Source organism: Lissotriton helveticus, chromosome 4_1, assembly GCF_964261635.1.
Source record: "Lissotriton helveticus chromosome 4_1, aLisHel1.1, whole genome shotgun sequence".
NCBI lineage: Eukaryota > Metazoa > Chordata > Amphibia > Caudata > Salamandridae > Lissotriton > Lissotriton helveticus.
In genome coordinates this window covers 2026417294-2026438015 of record NC_136063.1, presented here as the reverse complement: position 1 = coordinate 2026438015, position 20722 = coordinate 2026417294, and the positions used below count along the sequence as shown (strand labels likewise).

At 43.3% G+C, this 20722-nt stretch overlaps 1 protein-coding gene across 1 annotated transcript in view; it reads right to left on the bottom strand.

Moving 5' to 3' along the window:
* Positions 1-20722, bottom strand: part of PASD1 (PAS domain containing repressor 1) — a 477069-nt gene that overhangs the window by 161714 nt on the left and 294633 nt on the right. The window contains exon 2 of the mRNA XM_078685964.1: positions 11058-11114. Within this exon, the coding sequence (XP_078542090.1) occupies positions 11058-11114 (57 nt within the window). The remainder of the gene's footprint in view (positions 1-11057; positions 11115-20722) is intronic.

The following is a 20722-nucleotide window of genomic DNA, read 5'->3' as shown; positions in this document are numbered from 1 at the left end:
GAGGGAGTACTGAGCATCACAGTTCCAAATCCCCCGATACTGAGCAGAATTCATAATTTGATATTGAATAGACTGATACTTCCTACATTTGGAGCTGAACTTCCGTCACATGAAACTATTGTTCTTCGTCTAGAACTTTTGCAGCATGTTCTAGAAGCGATTGGAGCAAATCTTATTTTGGACTAAAGAGACTTTGTTGTAAATAAGTTGCATTTGATAATCTAGGTCCGAGTGGAAGAAGAAGAAATTTAGGGGCTTTCTATAGATTTTGGAGAAGGGTTAAGGAAGCCTTTGGTTGATGTAAATAAGGAACTGAAATCAAATAAGGGGACTTCCAGCTTTCCGAGGTGTGGTTCAAGTTGGTTCGCAAGCAACTGAAGGAGGAGAAAAGAGACTTTTGAACAGTGTTGCTGAATAAAGAATATCGAAGACCTTCTGAGACCATGGAGGCTGGAAATCCAAATCGTAGATCTAGGTGTGTAGTAGGTGCACTTGTAGGAGGAGAGATACTTTTCATAATTCTAGTAGCTGTAGTTACCTATTTAGCCCTACACGAGCAGGCAGTGGAGGTACAGGGAATACCTACACCCACCACTCCTAGCAAGAAAGAGGTCAAAATAGGAGACGAAAGAGCTTTGCTACTAGAAGAGAGTCGTAGGTTTCATATAGATCTGTCTAGGAGTGACTTTAAGCTTAATGCGTATGCCAAGTTGTTGTATGAATATATTGATGCGATGGATGCGAGAGGATTGTTATGTGTGCATGCAGTTGCCTGCCTCAGTGGATGAGGGTATTATATTTCACCACCTTTCACTGACGTATGGTATTACGTGTAGTTTGTTGCTTAGCATTTTTTATGGACAAACTCATTTTGAGTATTTCTTTCCTAATTATGATGCAGTTCTTCCAGAGGTGCCAGCTTACAAGTATTTGAATAAGTATGATTACTACAAAATGGAAGATAGACTTAATATATTTCATACCTTCTTCAGAGTGAGACACAGCTTATGCACATCGACATAATCTGACATAATCTGACGTGTCAGATGTAGAGAAAAGGTTCATAGATCAAGTATAAGATAGAGAAAACAGACACAGTTACGAGTTTCACGTGAAGGTAGAGTGGATTGGACGGATGAAGAAAAGTTGCACAAATCAAAAGGGAGTTATGGCCCAATAGCACTGGATGAAAAACAGAAAGGAAAGTTATGCATAAGGCGTCCTCAGACATATTATGAGAATGTTAATGTGGGACAGACCACATGTGATCATGTTTTCACTATAGAAGATTCAGCTGAGGACTTTTTGCAGAGTTTGGTGCAAGTGATACCAACTGTGTATTATGTCTGTGGAAGGAATGCCTATGTGAGATTGCCTGCGAAATGGTATGGCACGTGTTATTTGGCGATCGTTTATCCTAAGACTTATCATGCAAAAGATCTGAAGCTTTTGGAAGGGGGACAGCATGTGGGAGTAAAAAGGGGTGAAAGTGCAGCAGCAATAATTGGAGATGTTTTTGGAGCAGTGATACCAGGTTTGGGAGTGATTTTGAATGATGTGAAGATCAGAAGGCTGGCGACTGTTGTTGATGAATTGTCAATGAATACAGCTAAGTCGCTGGTATTGGTCGATGGAGAGATGTTGTCGATAAGGACTATGGTTTTGCAAAATCGCCTTGCTTTTGATGTCCTTTTGGCAAAAGAGGGTGGAGTCTGTAAACTTTTGAAGGTTCAAGAGTGCTGCACTTATATACCAGATAACAGCAAGGATCTGGAGAAATACATAAGTAGCATCACTACAATTCATCATGAGATTGAGATTCTGACTGAGGGAGGTGTTTGGGAGAAAGTTGGTAAAGGATTTGGTAAGGTGGGAGGTTGGTTTGCAAGCTTGGGAAAAGGATTCCTTGGCTATGTGTTGAAACCTCTTTTTATAGCTGTGGCTTGTGTGATTGGATGGTGGAGTTTGATAAGTGCTTGCAAGTGGTATAAGCCAACAGGATGGAGAGGTCATTGAGAGAGCAATAGAGGCGAATGGAAAGACTGAAGGACAGTCAATATCGAAATCTTAGAAACATGGAGATGTTTAAGCGAGGAAGAATGGCAACAAGTTCTGTTTGAGTCAGTTCTTTCCTCAAGGATGGTGTAGATTGGTGATGACACAGGTCATCAAAGGGGGGAACTGATAGAGCGCCATGTTATTCTGAAAATTGCGGGGGTGCGTCATAATCATGGGTAGTCAGCACCCGCATATTTAGAGGACTGTACTAATGTGTGATCATTCGAAATGTAGAAAATTGATCAAATTATGTAGAAAATTGATCAAATTATCAAATTATCTGGGGTGGCGTCCGTCCGCCACCCCAGAGGTGGAGGGACCGTCCGCAGGGGCAGCGGCAGTCCCTCCGTGCAAATTAGGATGTGACCGCCACCCTGGCGGTCACATCCTGTATGTTTAACATTGCGGCGGGTGCTGCTTGAAGCAGCACCCGCCGCAATGTTAAAACTGCATGTTTTACATTTACATGCGCAAAGCGGCAGGCACCGCGCGGTGCCTAAAGCTTTGTGCATGTAAATATTGGGGGGTACCATAGGTACCCCTCATGTGCACCCCCCACCCCCCGACACCGCCAAAGTCCACATGCTTTTCCACGGCGGAAAAGCCGCCGCGGAAAAGCATGTGTCCGTGCACATCCTAATTTGGCTGAGACACCGTCACCAAATAGCCCTCCCCACCCCGCAGATCAGCGGCGGACGACCAGCCGTCCGCCGCTGGTCCCACCGCAATCCCACCGCCATCCTAATCTGGCGGTGGGTGTTGTCTGTGGCCGCGGCGGTTAATCTGCATCCTCCGGGCCGGCGGTGGCTTCCGCCGGCCCGGGGAATGCGGATTAACCGCCATCCTAATCGGCCCCTAAGTTAGAATGTTTAGGAGTATTCATATCATTTGGAAACTAATGTAGTGTTAACACAAGAAAGTGCCTTAAGTAATGTAGAAATTATTGCTTCACGTATAAGATGTTGCATTAGGTTTAAACGTGCACCATGTTAAAAGTTGCACGTGTAGGTTTGCTTATTCACTAGTGAATTGTAATGAATTAACATGATTTTGGATCTAACGTTTATTAAGTAGTTTAGAAATGTGTTTAAAATGTGTAAAGGCCTGATTGTATGAAAGCATTGATAAGAGGCCTAACAGTGGTTTCTTAGATTGATGTGAGACTGTAGGCCTGAAAATGTATTTGTCCTTGGGAAGGCTTCTTTTCCTAGTCGAATTTTGCATTGCAGATCTGTGTGTGTACAAGGCCAATTTGTTCACTGTCTTTCTGTTGCAGGTGCAAGGACACACGTTTAGTTAGGCAGAATACCTCTTTGTTTTAGGAGCTAGGATGGAAGAGGCAAGCGATGAAGGAGGGTATTGGAATGTGCAGAAGATACTTTTGGCGGAGAAGGTGCCTGGGACCCAAGGTCACACCAACGGTTTTTGGATGAAGTTGAAATTTCGTTGGAAAATTACAAGCATGAAGACCTGCCGAAAAGGTGTGTTTAGGGCGTGTTTAATATTTTTGGGATTTTGTATTAGGGACAGTGCCCCAAGGGAGGAAGTCAGTCTTGCAAATTTAGTGGGAGAAGGGCAGAAGACTAGAAGGATAATCTTAGAACGAGCTCAGTAGCTTAGGCTACCTCCCTAAGGAAAGTGAGTGTACTTCTAAGGAAGTCTTCACTGCTGACACCTTTTTCTCTTGCCTGGGAGGGATGCTAAATAGGGATGCCACTTTAGTGTTAGTGTAGGGATAGACTAACTTTCTTTTCTTTCCTTTGAACGAATGCAGTCAAAGCTTCAAGTAGGGACTGTCATCATTTGCCTGATGCTTTTAGAGATAACATTAGTCATTATCTTAAGTCGTCTGAGACTCATGCGTAGGATAATGTTTGTATTAGTGCCCGTTTATTTTGTCCACCTCTTGCTAGGTGGCTGTATGTTCAGTTATTTTTGGCTTTGTAATAAACCCCTAAAATGTTATCCTGTAGTCAGTGGTTCTTGAGTTGGATCAATTTGGTCGTTTCTAAAGTTATTATGAACCTGTTGTTCTTCTCTTCACACTTCTTAGCAGACCAGATGGTCCAGTCAACCAAGGATTCATAAGATTGGTAAGAGGAAAATCTAGATAAGAATCTGGCTGCAACAATGTTAACTTTTAATCAGCCTCACCTCCATTATCCACTGATGTTTCCATTCTCCACGGTATCTCCAACTTCCCCTCTCTCCTTTCCTCCTGCATCTCTTGTCTCTTTCACACTCACTCCTTATTTGTTCACTTTCCCCTACTCTTCCCTATTCCTCCTGTGTCTCTACATTCATCCTAATTTTACTCAGATTCTCTCTACTCTCGCGTCCTCTGCATCTCGCTACTTTCCATCTTTCATCTGCCCTCACTATTCCCACTGTATTTCTATAGTTCGCCCCCTCTCCATTCTCCACAGAGGTTTCCATTCTCCACGGAACCCCTTCTCTCCTTTACTCCCGCATCTCTTGTCCCTTTCACACTCCCTCATGAATCACTGACAGAATATCGACCTACAGAAACATCAACGCTGGAATATCGAAGGCAAGTATATCGACATCCTATCTACAACAAGGTAAGTACAAAAATATCGAAACAAAAATATCGATGTTGAAAATATCGGGTTTTTTCTGTTAAAAATAAATGTGTAAAATAAAGTAAATACAACTAATAAATTAAATAAACATAGTTAAAAATATTTAATATTGTTTATAATTAATAAATAATACATATATAATAATAAAGCCTTAATTAAACATATACATAAAATATATAATATATACTTACTAATAATAACTTTTAATAATTATTTTAATTACTTATAAATTATTTATAAATACAATAAATTACAGATACATTTATACACATAAAATAATAACATAAATAAAAAGTAAATAATTATGTTTAATAAATTAAAAAATATATATATACTTTCAGTATTTTTTCAATTAATTAAATACTACATTATCTAAAATAATACAAAAAATATTAAATAGATAAATAAATAAAACTACTATTTAAAGTCCCAAAAAAACGACAGTAATGAAAACATTGGATAGGGTAGAACGTAAAATTACTATTCCCACTCCAGAAAATGCAACAATAGGGAAAGCGTTGAATAGCGTAGGGGTAAAAATTACTATTCCCACGCCAGAGAGTGCAACAGTAGAGAAAACGTTGGATAGCATAGGGGTAATAATTAATTATTATTAGTTACCAAATACTAAATATTGAACAATAAAATCTTTTTCAAAACAAAAAAAAACATTAATTATTAAAAATTGATTAGCAATTAAAAAACTTTAAACAATAAAATTATTTGTTATACCAGAAAATACTTTTTATAAAACATTAATTACCAATTACTAAAAAATAATTTCCAATTAAAAAAATTACTAACCAATCAAAAAAATTAATTACCAATTACAAACATTAATTACCAATTACAAACATTAATTACCAATTAAAAAATTAATTAACAGTTAAAATAACTAATACTCAATTAATAATTAATTAAAAATAAATTAATTATCAATACCAACAAATAAAAATAAATCATTACTTAATTACAATTAAAATACTTCCCACTCAATTCCCCTATAAACCCACTACCCGCATCAAAACTTAAACTCAAAAAATAATTACAATTAATTTGTAATTCCTAAAAATTAATAATTAATTTAATATAATTAAATTACTTCCCACCCTATTCCCCTATAAACCCACAACCCGCTCCGGTACTAACACATAAAATTGTCTTCAAAATAACATTATAAATTATTTAAAAATAGTCCACATATAATTTAAAAGAAGTAAAATACTTAACAAGAAACGTATAACACATACATATTAAATACATAATAAAATACATAACAATAATACAAATATTGATATTAGTTACATCGAAATTAGTAACATCGATATATTTGATATCGATGTTACTGACTTCGATATTACTTACATCGATATAAAAAAATTTGATATTACTTACCTTATGGTCGATATTCTGTTCAACGATATTCTTGACCTCAATATTCTGTACTTTCGATATTTCCAACTCAATATTTCTGTAGGTCGATATTAAAAACTTGATATTTAGACTGTGTACCCTCCCTCATATGTCCTTTTTATCTATTCACTTTTCCATATTCTTCCCTATTCCTCCTGTGTCTCTACATTATTCCTTGTGTTCCTTGGATTCTCTCTACTCTCGCTTCCTCTGCATCTGAGGATGGTGGGGAGGATCCTCGCCATGATGGCCGCTCGGAGCTGATGCTCCGTAGTGAACCCTCTCACCGGCTTCCTGGGCAGCGTTCTACTGCGCTGTTGTCCCATCCAGAACAGTGATTCCGCAACCTGAATGCAGGCGGATTACCTGAAGCCCAAAGTTGCCCATCTCCGATCTTGCATCGCGGAGATTTGAGCCGCAAAGTCCCTGCCAGTTAGTCTGCCAATATGGCGCCTGGGGAGCTACGAGTCAGCACCTGGTGGCCGAGGGAGGTGCGCTGCGATGCCGCAAACCTTCGTTTTTCCAGCAGACGGTGACGCGGAGACATGAGGGTCCGTGGGGCAGAAGCGCCAGGTCCGCCAGAGACAGAAGGAAGTCTTGATCTCCCCACATAACGATATGCAGACGGACGTCGAAGAGGTGAGCGTGCGGCCATCTGTGCAGAAGTGAGGGAGGACAAGGAGCTGTTGCCCAGTACGGAACTACAGAGAAAAGCCCGGGGGCCCAGACGGGTGGATTCTGCAGTAACACCCTTCCTGAGTAGAGAGCACAGAACTGACTACGGTGTTGGGGCAGAGACCGCTGACCGGGTGATGCGGGCCAGATGGGCCAGTAACATGCTGTAGTGCCCCCTGCGCTCACCTCACAGGACACATGCAGCAGGAGGCGGTGAGTGTGGAGTGCCGGAGGGAGGATTGCCAAGCCACAGCGAGTAGCAGGCCCTAAGGATCGCGGTGGTATATGGGCCCTTGTTGTATGTGGCTTGGCTTGACACGATGAAGAGGATGGCTGGGTATCTTTAAGCTCTGTTGAGCCTCCATCATGTCGGCTGGACCAGATGACTCCTGAAGCCACATAAAAAATTTCTCATGCGGCGCAACGTATTCCAATCATAAAGCGACGCTTCTGGGACCTTATCTCAGCGAGGTGTGCTCCCTGGAACGATCTTCACCGCAGCCTGTGGCACTCAAGATGGTGGCTTTAAGGGCCTGGCCTGAGTTGGCTCGAGGAGCGGGCCTTGCACTGCGGTGGGTCAGGGCGGGGGGGACCGAGGGTCTGGCGTGGAAAGAGTAGATCCCATCACTCATCACCCCCTTCCCTACCTTTTTCCTCCCTCACTTTTACCTCCCCTATTCCTTTCCTCCCTCCCCATGCCTGCTTTTTTCCCTATGCCTGAGCCATGCTTCCGTAACTCATAAATATATATATATGTAAATATGTAATATAGAATTGTCCAAGCCTAATCGCTGTTAAAATGTAATCCTGAGTTAACTTACTATTTGTATATAAAGAACTCTAACCACTAGTATATGTAGTAGACCGTTGTACTTACTACCATTCCTATGTGATTTTAGACTTTTTTCCATTCGTATCTCTTCCTTGAGTGACTTTACAACTTGTAAATTTGCAATTTTTCTCTGGTTATATCTCCTCCTTGAGTGACTTAACAACTTGTACATTTGCAAAATTTTTCTGTTTGTATCTCATATGTAACTCCTGTAATCCAAAGTCCCTATGAAACTCAACTGGTTCTTTTGTAAAGCACTCTGACACCTTTGGGTAATGTTCGTGCTAAATAAAATCGCATTAAATAAAAATCTTGCTACTTTCCATCTTTCACCTGCCCTCCCTATTCCCACCTGTATTTCTGTAGTACCCCCTCCTCTCCATTATCCACAGATGGTTCCATACTGCACTGGATCTACCTCTCCCTCCCATTTTTCTCATGCATCACTCTGCTCTCTTTAATTCCCTCTACCTTTTCTCCCATTGTTTTGATCTAACCTACTTTCCCTAATTTTCCCCTGTATTTGTTACTTTACACCTTTTATTCTCCCCACGCTCTCCTGCATCTCCAATTTTCACTATGCATTCTTCCTTGAAACTTTCCTTTTTCGCCATATTCCTGCTCACCGTGATCTTCTCCTTCCTTTTACCAATCTGTTCTCTATCTCTTCCTTTTCTGTCCAATTGCTTTCTCCTCTGTATCTCTCTACCATCCTCTTTTTCTTACTTACTACCCGCATATTTTCATTTGCTCTCTCCTGCACTTCTCTTCTCCCATCCATCTCTATGGCCTCTCTTCTCGGACTTTTCTTCTATCTCTCCACCAATTTCATCCTCTCTCGACTCTCCCTTGCATCTCTCCATTTTCCTGTCCTATTCTTCCCTTTATCATTCTATTCACACCTACAGCCCTTCACCCTTCTTTGTATGTTCCCTCCTTCCGAACATATTTCTACCTTTCCATTACCTTCTACTCCACCTGTATCTTCCCATTCTCTCAATTACCGTTTTCCTCTGCCCTTTACCATTTTTCCCATGTAGTTTTCCATTCTCTCTTTCCTTACCACTGGGGCTAGGTAGCAGTGCTTAATTTGTAAAATAATAAGTGCCAGGGCCCTGACCAGGAAGCAATTGCAGCTTGCAACACACATTGCTCTGTCATCGCTGCCTATGACGGTACCAAAACAACTACTAACCATCTCCCCTGCAAGTGTGACAGTTCAGATTTTTCCAGCTCCCCAAAGCTAAAGGAGGGACTGGGAAGGTAGGTATTGGTATTTTTTAATGTATATTGTATTCATAAACAACCGCTGTTTTGCTCATCTCTAAATTAGATGGGCAGTATCACCATGTGGCAGAGTTTCATAAGTGTGGTGATGACAATGAAGTGCTGGTGCTGAGCATTGGAATCCATTGGCTCAAATTAAGTACTGCTGGGTACCCTCTTCACTCCCGACCCCCTTTCCCCCATAATTTGAATCCAGAGACAGGCCACAAGCAAGGACTATGCAAAAAAAATCTGTAGCCTTTTAAGTAGACTGCAGCTGGTGCAGGGCATGCTGGACCCTCCATACTCGCTTGGTCCCAGTGCCACTACACTGACTGCACTACTCGTGGCTGTGACATCCTATCAGAGGATGGAATGGCAGAAGACACGCTACCGACCATATGACGAACCTGTGCCCTGCCCTGTGTGGCTTGGTTGGGATTTGAATACTATTGTGGTGCTGCCTGGGCTACAGTAGGTGCCCAGATAGGATAGTGGCCGAGCTGCTTGTCTCTGTAAGAAGACCCTTGAATAGGGCTTTTGTGGACAGGCTGGAAGTACAAAAGCACCAAAATAAACCCAAAATGCTGCTGTGTTCAGTGTGATATTAAACCAATAAATAAATATGTGAATAAATTAAACATGTGGATGTGCACATTCTTATAATATTACTTTTTTCCATTAGAAGGTATGATTTATAGTTGAAAGAAGACTTATCAATTGTTTGCATATTATTTGACGGCATATTTGAGCTTGGTCCATACACAAGGGGGAACCTGTATGAAACTGAAGAGCAGCACACTATACAAGTCAAGCTGAATGATCTTGTTCACTAGCTACAAATATTGGATTATCTCTTAGATATATAAAGGTGACCCAAAACATGCTCCATTTTCATGTGCCATACGTATTGTGCAAACATATTGTGACTACTCACATCAACACAAGCTCAAGTGTTTGCCTTTGTGGCTCACTGTGCTTGGTCAGAGAAACCCAACCACGCAACGGTTTTTGTAAAGTTCTGTCTTTTCCATAATATACGTAAACCCTTGGTGCAGACCATGGACAACTACAGTTTATGAATGTATTTTGACATATGCCACTTTGCCCAATCCTACATGCACAGGAAGAGGGCAGGGGTGTCTAACACAGGTCATGGAAAGTCGGGACTTATCTTGGACAAGGTCTGGTCAATTCCAGATGTTAGCATGAAACCTAGAAATATTAATGCGCTCCATTCAGATTCATTCTATGTAATTGTGGCTTATATAGAATAGCCTGATTACCTAGAAGGGATCAAGTCCTCTTGCACCAGCATCAACACCCATGGATTATGCTTACTGCCTAAATCCACTTCTTTCCTTCTTAACACTCTTTGGGGCAGATTTACAAGCTCCTTGCGTCACTTTTGCGTCACTTTTAACATGGGAAAAGTGATGCAAAAGTGGCACAAGGGGCTTGTAAATCTGACCCTTTGTCTCTAATCATCCCTCGTTCTCCTTTCCTCTTTGGTTCTTTGACTGTATTTCTCATCATTGTCTCATCATGAGAAACATGTTCCTAACAATGTGAATTTGTAAAATATAAACATATATGGCCTGATTATGATGTCCGGAGGGCCACCACCTACAGACAGGCCATCAGTCAGGCCACCACATTACAATGCAGGTGGTCGGACTGCAGCGGTTGGGGGGCAAGACCGCTGCCTCCGACAAGATCATCTGATCCCGATGGGGAGGGGGTCGGAATCGTACTCCCTACAAGAGACGGTGCTGAGGCAGACACCGCTGTCGGGATTACATTGCCCCTTTCCAACAGCCTTGCCATGGCGGTCCGACCGCCATGACAAGGCTGTTGGAAAGGGACTTTGGGGGAAAGCAAACAGGACCCCCATCCCTTGTGGGCCACTGCAAAGCACATGTAGTGCCCCCATGCACATCAAGGCACAGATGTGCACACAAAGTGTTCATTTATAGTGTGGCTTGTGCTGCAGCCCTTTTCCTGGGCCACAGCACAAGCCACAGTATAAATGAGCACTCCCTGACCCCCATCACAGTGGTCATATCGTAATTGGGTGGTCAGACCACCGACTGCTTGTTAGGTGGTCTCCTGACCGCCACAACAGTAAATGGCGGTCGACCGCCCAATATCGTAATCAGGCCCTTAGTTTTGCACATTGACTTGGTTGGTACACGTAGGCAGTAACATACCTCTTTGCCTTGTCCCTGTCATCTTCATCCATCAGCTCGTTTGCAAAACACAGAGAACTGAAATGGCAACAGAAAAGAAATATATATTTTAGTCTTAAAACACGGAAAGACAAGGCTTAGATTTAAGGCATACATAAAGTTCTTTACTGAGCACTGTAATAAATCCAGCATATGTTACATTCTATGCATGATGTGCTTATACATACTGCAGTACATTCAGAGATCTGTTGTACACACATGAGGCCGAAGCCTGGCAGGGCTCTCCACAGGACAAGCTGTCCAGCGGTCCTGTCTTTTAGGCTGCCCCTTTCTTTGTAAAGCGCCAAGAGGGAAGTCTGTGCTAAGCCCGTCATCATAACCCTGTGTGCGCTCTTTCTATGATTAGTGGAGCAGATGTTCACAGCTAGCATTAGCATCTAGCTGCACTTGTTGTTCCTGGAACTTTAAGACTAATCATGACAAGAACAATAACACCAATACTACTGCTACTATAATTAGCTGTACTAATATATGTATGAATAAAACTCGGAATTAGAGCCCGACAAATGTCTTAGTGTAACACTGCTGCTATGAAAACAACAATGAAAATAATACTTCAATTAATAGTATCACAACACAAGCAGAATTAACATATAGAACAATAACAAACCAGGGTATTTTACTGGAGTGTGTTCCCTAATTTCCCGACACAATCTGATACTTAATTCAAATAATAATAATGATAACAATAATAATAATAATAATAATACAAACAACATTAACTACCACATTGTACTAATAGAAATAAAACTGTGCACATGCATTACAATATAACCAAAACGTTATCATTATTATTGAATACATTCTTTAGAGCGTGTCGACCAAAGACAAATATGTTCTTAAAGTCTTATCTCAAAACTGTAAAGACCCGGGTGAGGAATGGCAAATAGGTGCACAGTACTGGTTTGCACCTGGGTGCACCTGCATTGGATGCAACTGAATTGCAAAGATGTGCCCAGGGCATCTGGTAACTAATGTTAATGGGCGTTCTGCAGGTAAAGGTTGAGGAAAACAAACAGCCCCCTCATGTGCACTGTCAAGTTGCTCGAAATCTTGAAGGTGGCCCTGAAAACCTATGGGTAGTGGGTGCACCTGCACTTCAGAGAGCGGGGTGCAGAATGTGCCCCAGTCCTTGCAGAGACTCTGACGCTGTGGCACGATCCACACTGCCGATATCTCTGCATAAGAAGGATGCACATGTTGGGCATCAAAATCATGGCCCTCAATACTGTGTCAGTTTCACTGCGTGGGCACACATTTGGCCTACCTTTGGATAGTACCAAAGAACTCTATCACAGGGGTACAGTCTGTGACTAAATCCCCCTCCCGCCACCTCAACCCCTCCCGTAGAGTCCATGAAACATTCTGTACGCCCTTGGGTGTGCATTATCTGTACCCCAACTTTTAGGTGATGTAGTTACTATTTCCCCAAATGGATACAGGGAAAACATCAATCAAGCTGCAGGACCAAGAGGAGGAGCAGAGGAATCCCCAAAAAAGTCTTCAAAAAAGTGTTAAACATCAAATAATATTCTTAGTCAATTTGTATTCATCTGTACAATGTATTCGCAGTGGGACCAGGGGAATAGTCATAGGTTGGTCTGTCTATTTTGCAGAGTCAAAATACCTGGCACAGCAAGAGTAAATTGGAATTGGAATAATGCCAAACATCAGCAACAATGCCTACTCTAGTAGATGCCAAGTGTTTACAATAAAAGGCGGGGCACTGTCCAATTTAGTGTGCATCTTTGAAGTCATCAAGCTTGACCACACATATTTAGGTGCAATTACAATAACAAAGCTGCACCTTATGAACTTGTGCATATCTGCTTCTATGTCGTGTTGAAAATCTTTAATCCACATATATTTAGATCCAAAATCCTATTAGGCATTGTTTCAACGAATCACATATTGCAAAACTTCCTCTGGAATATGTTTTGCCTATTTGCCTCCTAGTGTGTTTGATTTCACTTTGCATCATCATTGCCTACATCCGTTTCCAACATCTAACATTTCTAATCCCACTATTTTCTAAACAGTCTCCACACATAGTCCATATTCTGTTAAAAATATAAGTGCCATGCACAAATCTTTCATAGAAGTCCTCCGACACCACTTCTGAATGTCAGCATTGCAGAATACTTAGGCTTTTTAGTCTTAATACCACCTCCAGCCTCTATTATCCTCCAATATACGTACCCTGCCCCTTTATCTTATCCTTGCAAGTAGTTTATCATCCCTGCTTTCTCCCTTCCACATCTACCTCTTTCTCTCTGTCAACTTCTTTCTTTCCCCTTTACTGCCTTTTTCTCCCTTTTCTTGGTTAAAGTCTGATGATTAAAAACAAATTGATGATGAGGGTCATGGTTTGGTGCCGTACAAGATGGCGGTGTCATGTTGAGCTCTGGGATGAGCGAGAAGTTTCCTCGAAGATTGACACGCATGATATGGACACCATAGGTGGAAACCAGCAAGCTGCTCCTTTAGAGACGCTGGTGAACCACTTGGACTGCCTCCTCCCCACCGCCTCTTCATGTTTTCGTCTGTGGCAAGCCCCGGGGATTTATCACTTCACCATTGAAGGAGGTACCTGCCATTTTGTGTGTGGCCCTATTAAAAAAGAGGGTCTACAACATGGAAAATATTGAATTTGTCCCCTCGTCTTCTTGGTCTCTTTGGCTGACCCCGGGGACTTATTTCTTGAATATGAGAAACCGTGCTTGTCTTTCTGTGAGGCTTTTTTTTACGTGTGTCTCTCATTTTAATACTCCTTCAACAGACAGTGTTATATCGTATATGGGAAAAATAAGAACACTTAAGTTTATTGGTCCACAAGCTACATTTTTGCTCTTAGATTGAGATGGTGCTCTACAAGATGTGAATGATAATATCACTCAGAAATCAGATACCACACCTGTAAGGATTTCAAAGACCTTTGCACTTGGTAAAACACCACTAAAATCTAATAAAAGCCCAAAAACAGATTTCCCCTTTCCAGTTAAATCAACTCCTATATCTATGGAAGTGATACTTGAAGAAATTTGTGGTTTAAACCCCTTTATGGAACAAACAAACTAATAACACTCTACAACATCTAGATGATACATGGTCCTCTCTGGACACATGAGTTTTAATGGTAGAGCAAAGAACTGCTGGCCATAGGATACACATTCATGTATTGCACATCTTCAACCAGAGATGTCAACACTTAAAAGATATACCTTGGACCATGTGAGTCACAACCAAAAGAACTATCTCCGGATTTACAGCCTCACAGAAGGTACTCAATTCTATGATCCAATTGCATACTTTTAATCCTTTCTTCCAAAACTTCTAGCCATGCCTTCCTCTATTCATTTTAACTTTCAATGGGCACTCAGACTTGGTCCAAGAATTTCTCTTTTTTGTGACTTTCTTCTTTATGATCTATTTTGACTCATTCCCCTACTTTCCTTTTTTCCCTTTACCTTTTTCATGTCCCCATCTGATTCTCTTTCTCTTCCTTCATCAGTCCAATTCCTATCAGTTTCACTACTTTATTCATCACTTATTCATATATTTAAGTTCTTCAGTGTTATTGTTTGTTATTGAAGACATACAGATTGTTCATACTTTCACTTTAGTTTTACATTCCTATTTATGGAATATTAAGGGTTTAAGTAACCCTATTAAGTGACAGAGGGTCTTTTCGCACTTAACTAAGCTCGAAACAGATGTTGCACTACTTCAAGAGTTACATCTTTCAGAATTAGAAGCTAATAAATTGACAAAATATTGGGTTGGCTATGCTTGGGTTTCACCTGCTATGGGAAAAAAGAATGGTGTACTGATCCTTTGTCATGAGAAGCTACAAATCTCAGTCACATGCCAAAAACGTGACTCAGAAGGCAGATGGGTTATAGTTACGTTGCTTATTATTAATATTCCAGTTACAATTTTCAATGTTTATGGACCAGTTTCTGTTGCTAACATATTTTGGACAACTATTACTAGCAACTTACATCACTATGATGATGATTACATTATTTTTGGGGGTGGCTGTAATCAGGTTATGGATCCCATATAAGAAAGAGGCTCTAAAGTTAAATGAGTCCACACAAAAATGCACACACATTTCAAATCTGCTCTAGCAAGTGATTCTCTAGTAGAAGTTTGGAGATTATGTCACCCGGATTTTTGTGAATACACCTTTTATTTATCAACTCATGACTATCAGTCTTGTATAGATTATCTTTTTTTTAGTAAAAAATTATTTCAACACACTTCCCATTCTGAAATAGGATCTATCTTAATCTCGGATCATGCCCCATTATACACAGACTTAGATATTATACCGTTTTCACCACACTTAGGTAGATGGCTTTTTTAATGATTCCTCATCATTAGACACTAAATTCGTCTCTCAATTTGAAGAATCTTCTCAAGAATTGTTTGTTCCTAATAACACAAATGACTCTTCTTTTCACATAAAAAAAAACTTTTGGAAGCCCAATCAAGCCACTTTATAGCTAAATTAAAACACTTGAGTATACATATTACAACTCAAAGATGGTGGTTTCTTTACAAGAACTAATAGACTGTAAATTTAATCGCTTTACTATTAATGTTGCTTCTACATATTTGTTAAAAAGCAATGCAAGATATTATCGAGGCCAAAATAAGATAGGAAAATTGCTTGCCAATTATTTAAAAGTCAAGAAAGATTGCATGAAAATTGAATCTTTGATTAACAGCAATGGTGATGTCCTTCTTGAAAATAAAGCTATTGTAAATGAATTCGTTAAATGTTATACATGTGTTAGACCTGGCAACCTTGACGTGGTTTTCCCTGACTTTTTGCCTCTACCGCCTGTGTCTTTGATGCTGTGTTGGATTTTGTTTTGTTGGCTTATATGCTTTGGGCACTTTGTCACTGTTGATCAGTTTCAAAGTGAAAGTGCTCCCCGGGTAAATTGATATTGTGATTGGTTCTCCCTGATTGGCATATTTGTTTTACCAGTAGGTCCCTAATAAAGTGCACTGAGTGTGCCCGAGCTGGTAAATCAAATGCTACTAGTCGGCCTGCGGTAATTGCAAACACAACAGTGATGGACAGAATGTGGATCAATGTCACACATTCACCCCAGTCCAAAGATCTGGGCCCAAATCCATTGTTTTTCCACTCCACACCACCCTGGGTTAGACAATGGCGATATGCAAATCAGCGCTGACCCTGTGCCCCATGGGAACAGTCCAGTCCGAACTACAAAAGCCATGTCCTTCCCAGAACGGAAACAAGCATCCGAGGACCGTCCCGGTTTCGAGGTAACACCTCTCATCAGCCCGGCTAGCTTGATTCCAGTGGTGTGGAGTGCCTGGGGATCACGTCTGAGCATCCCCAGTACACTTGGAGCGGTAATTGCAAACACAACAGTGATGGACAGAATGTGGATCAATGTCACACATTCACCCCAGTCCAAAGATCTGGGCCCAAATCCATCGTTTTTCCACTCCACACCACCCTGGGTTAGACAATGGCGATATGCAAATCAGCGCTGACCCTGTGCCCCATGGGTCCAGTCCGAACTACAAAAGCCATGTCCTTCCCAGAACGGAAACAAGCATCCGAGGACCGGCCCGGTTTCGAGGTAACACCTCTCATCAGCCCGGCTAGCTTGATTCCAGTGGTGTGGAGTGCCTGGGACTCACGTCTGAGCATCCCCAGTACACTTAGAGCGGTAATTGCAAACACAACAGTGATGGACAGAATGTGGATCAATGTCACACATTCACCCCAGTCCAAAGATCTGGGCCCAAATCCATCGTTTTTCCACTCCACACCACCCTGGGTTAGACAATGGCGATATGCAAATCAGCGCTGACCCTGTGCCCCATGGGAACAGTCCAGTCCGAACTACAAAAGCCATGTCCTTCCCAGAACGGAAACAAGCATCCGAGGACCGGCCCGGTTTCGAGGTAACACCTCTCATCAGCCCGGCTAGCTTGATTCCAGTGGTGTGGAGTGCCTGGGACTCACGTCTGAGCATCCCCAGTACACTTAGAGCGGTAATTGCAAACACAACAGTGATGGACAGAATGTGGATCAATGTCACACATTCACCCCAGTCCAAAGATCTGGGCCCAAATCCATCGTTTTTCCACTCCACACCACCCTGGGTTAGACAATGGCGATATGCAAATCAGCGCTGACCCTGTGCCCCATGGGAACAGTCCAGTCCGAACTACAAAAGCCATGTCCTTCCCAGAACGGAAACAAGCATCCGAGGACCGGCCCGGTTTCGAGGTAACACCTCTCATCAGCCGGGCTAGCTTGATTCCAGTGGTGTGGAGTGCCTGGGACTCACGTCTGAGCATCCCCAGTACACTTAGAGCGGTAATTGCAAACACAACAGTGATGGACAGAATGTGGATCAATGTCACACATTCACCCCAGTCCAAAGATCTGGGCCCAAATCCATCGTTTTTCCACTCCACACCACCCTGGGTTAGACAATGGCGATATGCAAATCAGCGCTGACCCTGTGCCCCATGGGAACAGTCCAGTCCGAACTACAAAAGCCATGTCCTTCCCAGAACGGAAACAAGCATCCGAGGACCGGCCCGGTTTCGAGGTAACACCTCTCATCAGCCCGGCTAGCTTGATTCCAGTGGTGTGGAGTGCCTGGGACTCACGTCTGAGCATCCCCAGTACACTTAGAGCGGTAATTGCAAACACAACAGTGATGGACAGAATGTGGATCAATGTCACACATTCACCCCAGTCCAAAGATCTGGGCCCAAATCCATCGTTTTTCCACTCCACACCACCCTGGGTTAGACAATGGCGATATGCAAATCAGCGCTGACCCTGTGCCCCATGGGAACAGTCCAGTCCGAACTACAAAAGCCATGTCCTTCCCAGAACGGAAACAAGCATCCGAGGACCGGCCCGGTTTCGAGGTAACACCTCTCATCAGCCCGGCTAGCTTGATTCCAGTGGTGTGGAGTGCCTGGGACTCACGTCTGAGCATCCCCAGTACACTTAGAGCGGTAATTGCAAACACAACAGTGATGGACAGAATGTGGATCAATGTCACACATTCACCCCAGTCCAAAGATCTGGGCCCAAATCCATCGTTTTTCCACTCCACACCACCCTGGGTTAGACAATGGCGATATGCAAATCAGCGCTGACCCTGTGCCCCATGGGAACAGTCCAGTCCGAACTACAAAAGCCATGTCCTTCCCAGAACGGAAACAAGCATCCGAGGACCGGCCCGGTTTCGAGGTAACACCTCTCATCAGCCCGGCTAGCTTGATTCCAGTGGTGTGGAGTGCCTGGGACTCACGTCTGAGCATCCCCAGTACACTTAGAGCGGTAATTGCAAACACAACAGTGATGGACAGAATGTGGATCAATGTCACACATTCACCCCAGTCCAAAGATCTGGGCCCAAATCCATCGTTTTTCCACTCCACACCACCCTGGGTTAGACAATGGCGATATGCAAATCAGCGCTGACCCTGTGCCCCATGGGAACAGTCCAGTCCGAACTACAAAAGCCATGTCCTTCCCAGAACGGAAATAAGCATCCGAGGACCGGCCCGGTTTCGAGGTAACACCTCTCATCAGCCCGGCTAGCTTGATTCCAGTGGTGTGGAGTGCCTGGGACTCACGTCTGAGCATCCCCAGTACACTTAGAGCGGTAATTGCAAACACAACAGTGATGGACAGAATGTGGATCAATGTCACACATTCACCCCAGTCCAAAGATCTGGGCCCAAATCCATCGTTTTTCCACTCCACACCACCCTGGGTTAGACAATGGCGATATGCAAATCAGCGCTGACCCTGTGCCCCATGGGAACAGTCCAGTCCGAACTACAAAAGCCATGTCCTTCTCAGAACGGAAACAAGCATCCGAGGACCGGTCCGGTTTCGAGGTAACACCTCTCATCAGCCCGGCTAGCTTGATTCCAGTGGTGTGGAGTGCCTGGGACTCACGTCTGAGCATCCCCAGTACACTTAGAGCGGTAATTGCAAACACAACAGTGATGGACAGAATGTGGATCAATGTCACACATTCACCCCAGTCCAAAGATCTGGGCCCAAATCCATCGTTTTTCCACTCCACACCACCCTGGCTTAAACAATGGCGATATGCAAATCAGCGCTGACCCTGTGCCCCATGGGAACAGTCCAGTCCGAACTACAAAAGCCATGTCCTTCCCAGAACGGAAACAAGCATCTGAGGACCGGCCCGGTTTCGAGGTAACACCTCTCATCAGCCCGGCTAGCTTGATTCCAGTGGTGTGGAGTGCCTGGGACTCACGTCTGAGCATCCCCAGTACACTTAGAGCGGTAATTGCAAACACAACAGTGATGGACAGAATGTGGATCAATGTCACACATTCACCCCAGTCCAAAGATCTGGGCCCAAATCCATCGTTTTTCCACTCCACACCACCCTGGGTTAGACAATGGCGATATGCAAATCAGCGCTGACCCTGTGCCCCATGGGAACAGTCCAGTCCAAACTACAAAAGCCATGTCCTTCCCAGAACGGAAACAAGCATCCGAGGACCGGCCCGGTTTCGAGGTAACACCTCTCATCAGCCCGGCTAGCTTGATTCCAGTGGTGTGGAGTGCCTGGGACTCACGTCTGAGCATCCCCAGTACACTTAGAGCGGTAATTGCAAACACAACAGTGATGGACAGAATGTGGATCAATGTCACACATTCACCCCAGTCCAAAGATCTGGGCCCAAATCCATCGTTTTTCCACTCCACACCACCCTGGGTTAGACAATGGCGATATGCAAATCAGCGCTGACCCTGTGCCCCATGGGAACAGTCGGACTGGACTGTTCCCATGGGGCACAGGGTCAGCGCTGATTTGCATATTGCCATTGTCTGACTGTTCCCATGGGGCACAGGGTCAGCGCTGATTTGCATATTGCCATTGTCTAACCCAGGGTGGTGTGGAGTGGAAAAACGATGGATTTGGGCCCAGATCTTTGGACTGGGGTGAATGTGTGACATTGATCCACATTCTGTCCATCATTGTTGTGTTTGCAGTTACCGCTCTAAGTGTACTGGGGATGCTCAGACGTGAGCCCCAGGCACTCCACACCACTGGAATCAAGCTAGCCGGGCTGATGAGAGGTGTTACCTCGAAACCGGGCCGGTCCTCGGATGCTTGTTTCCGTTCTGGGAAGGACATGGTTTTTGTAGTTCGGACTGGACTGTTCCCATGGGGCACAGGGTCAGCGCTGATTTGCATATTGCCATTGTCTAACCCAGGGTGGTGTGGAGTGGAAAAACGATGGATTTGGGCCCAGATCTTTGGACTGGGGTGAATATGTGACATTGATCCACATTCTGTCCATCATTGTTGTGTTTGCAGTTACCGCACTAGTCGGCCTGCAGCACTGATTGTGCTACCTACATGAGTAGCCCTGCAAAGATGTCTCAGGCCTGCCGCCACAGTGCCTGTACACATTTTGTTAATTGCCATGTGGACTTGGTAAGTGCACCCACTTGCCAGACCATAACCTTCCTTTTTCTTCCAAATAGGGCACCCCTATGGTAGGCCCAAGGTACCCCCCCCCCCCGGCAGGGTGCAGTGTTTGTGAAAGGTAGGACA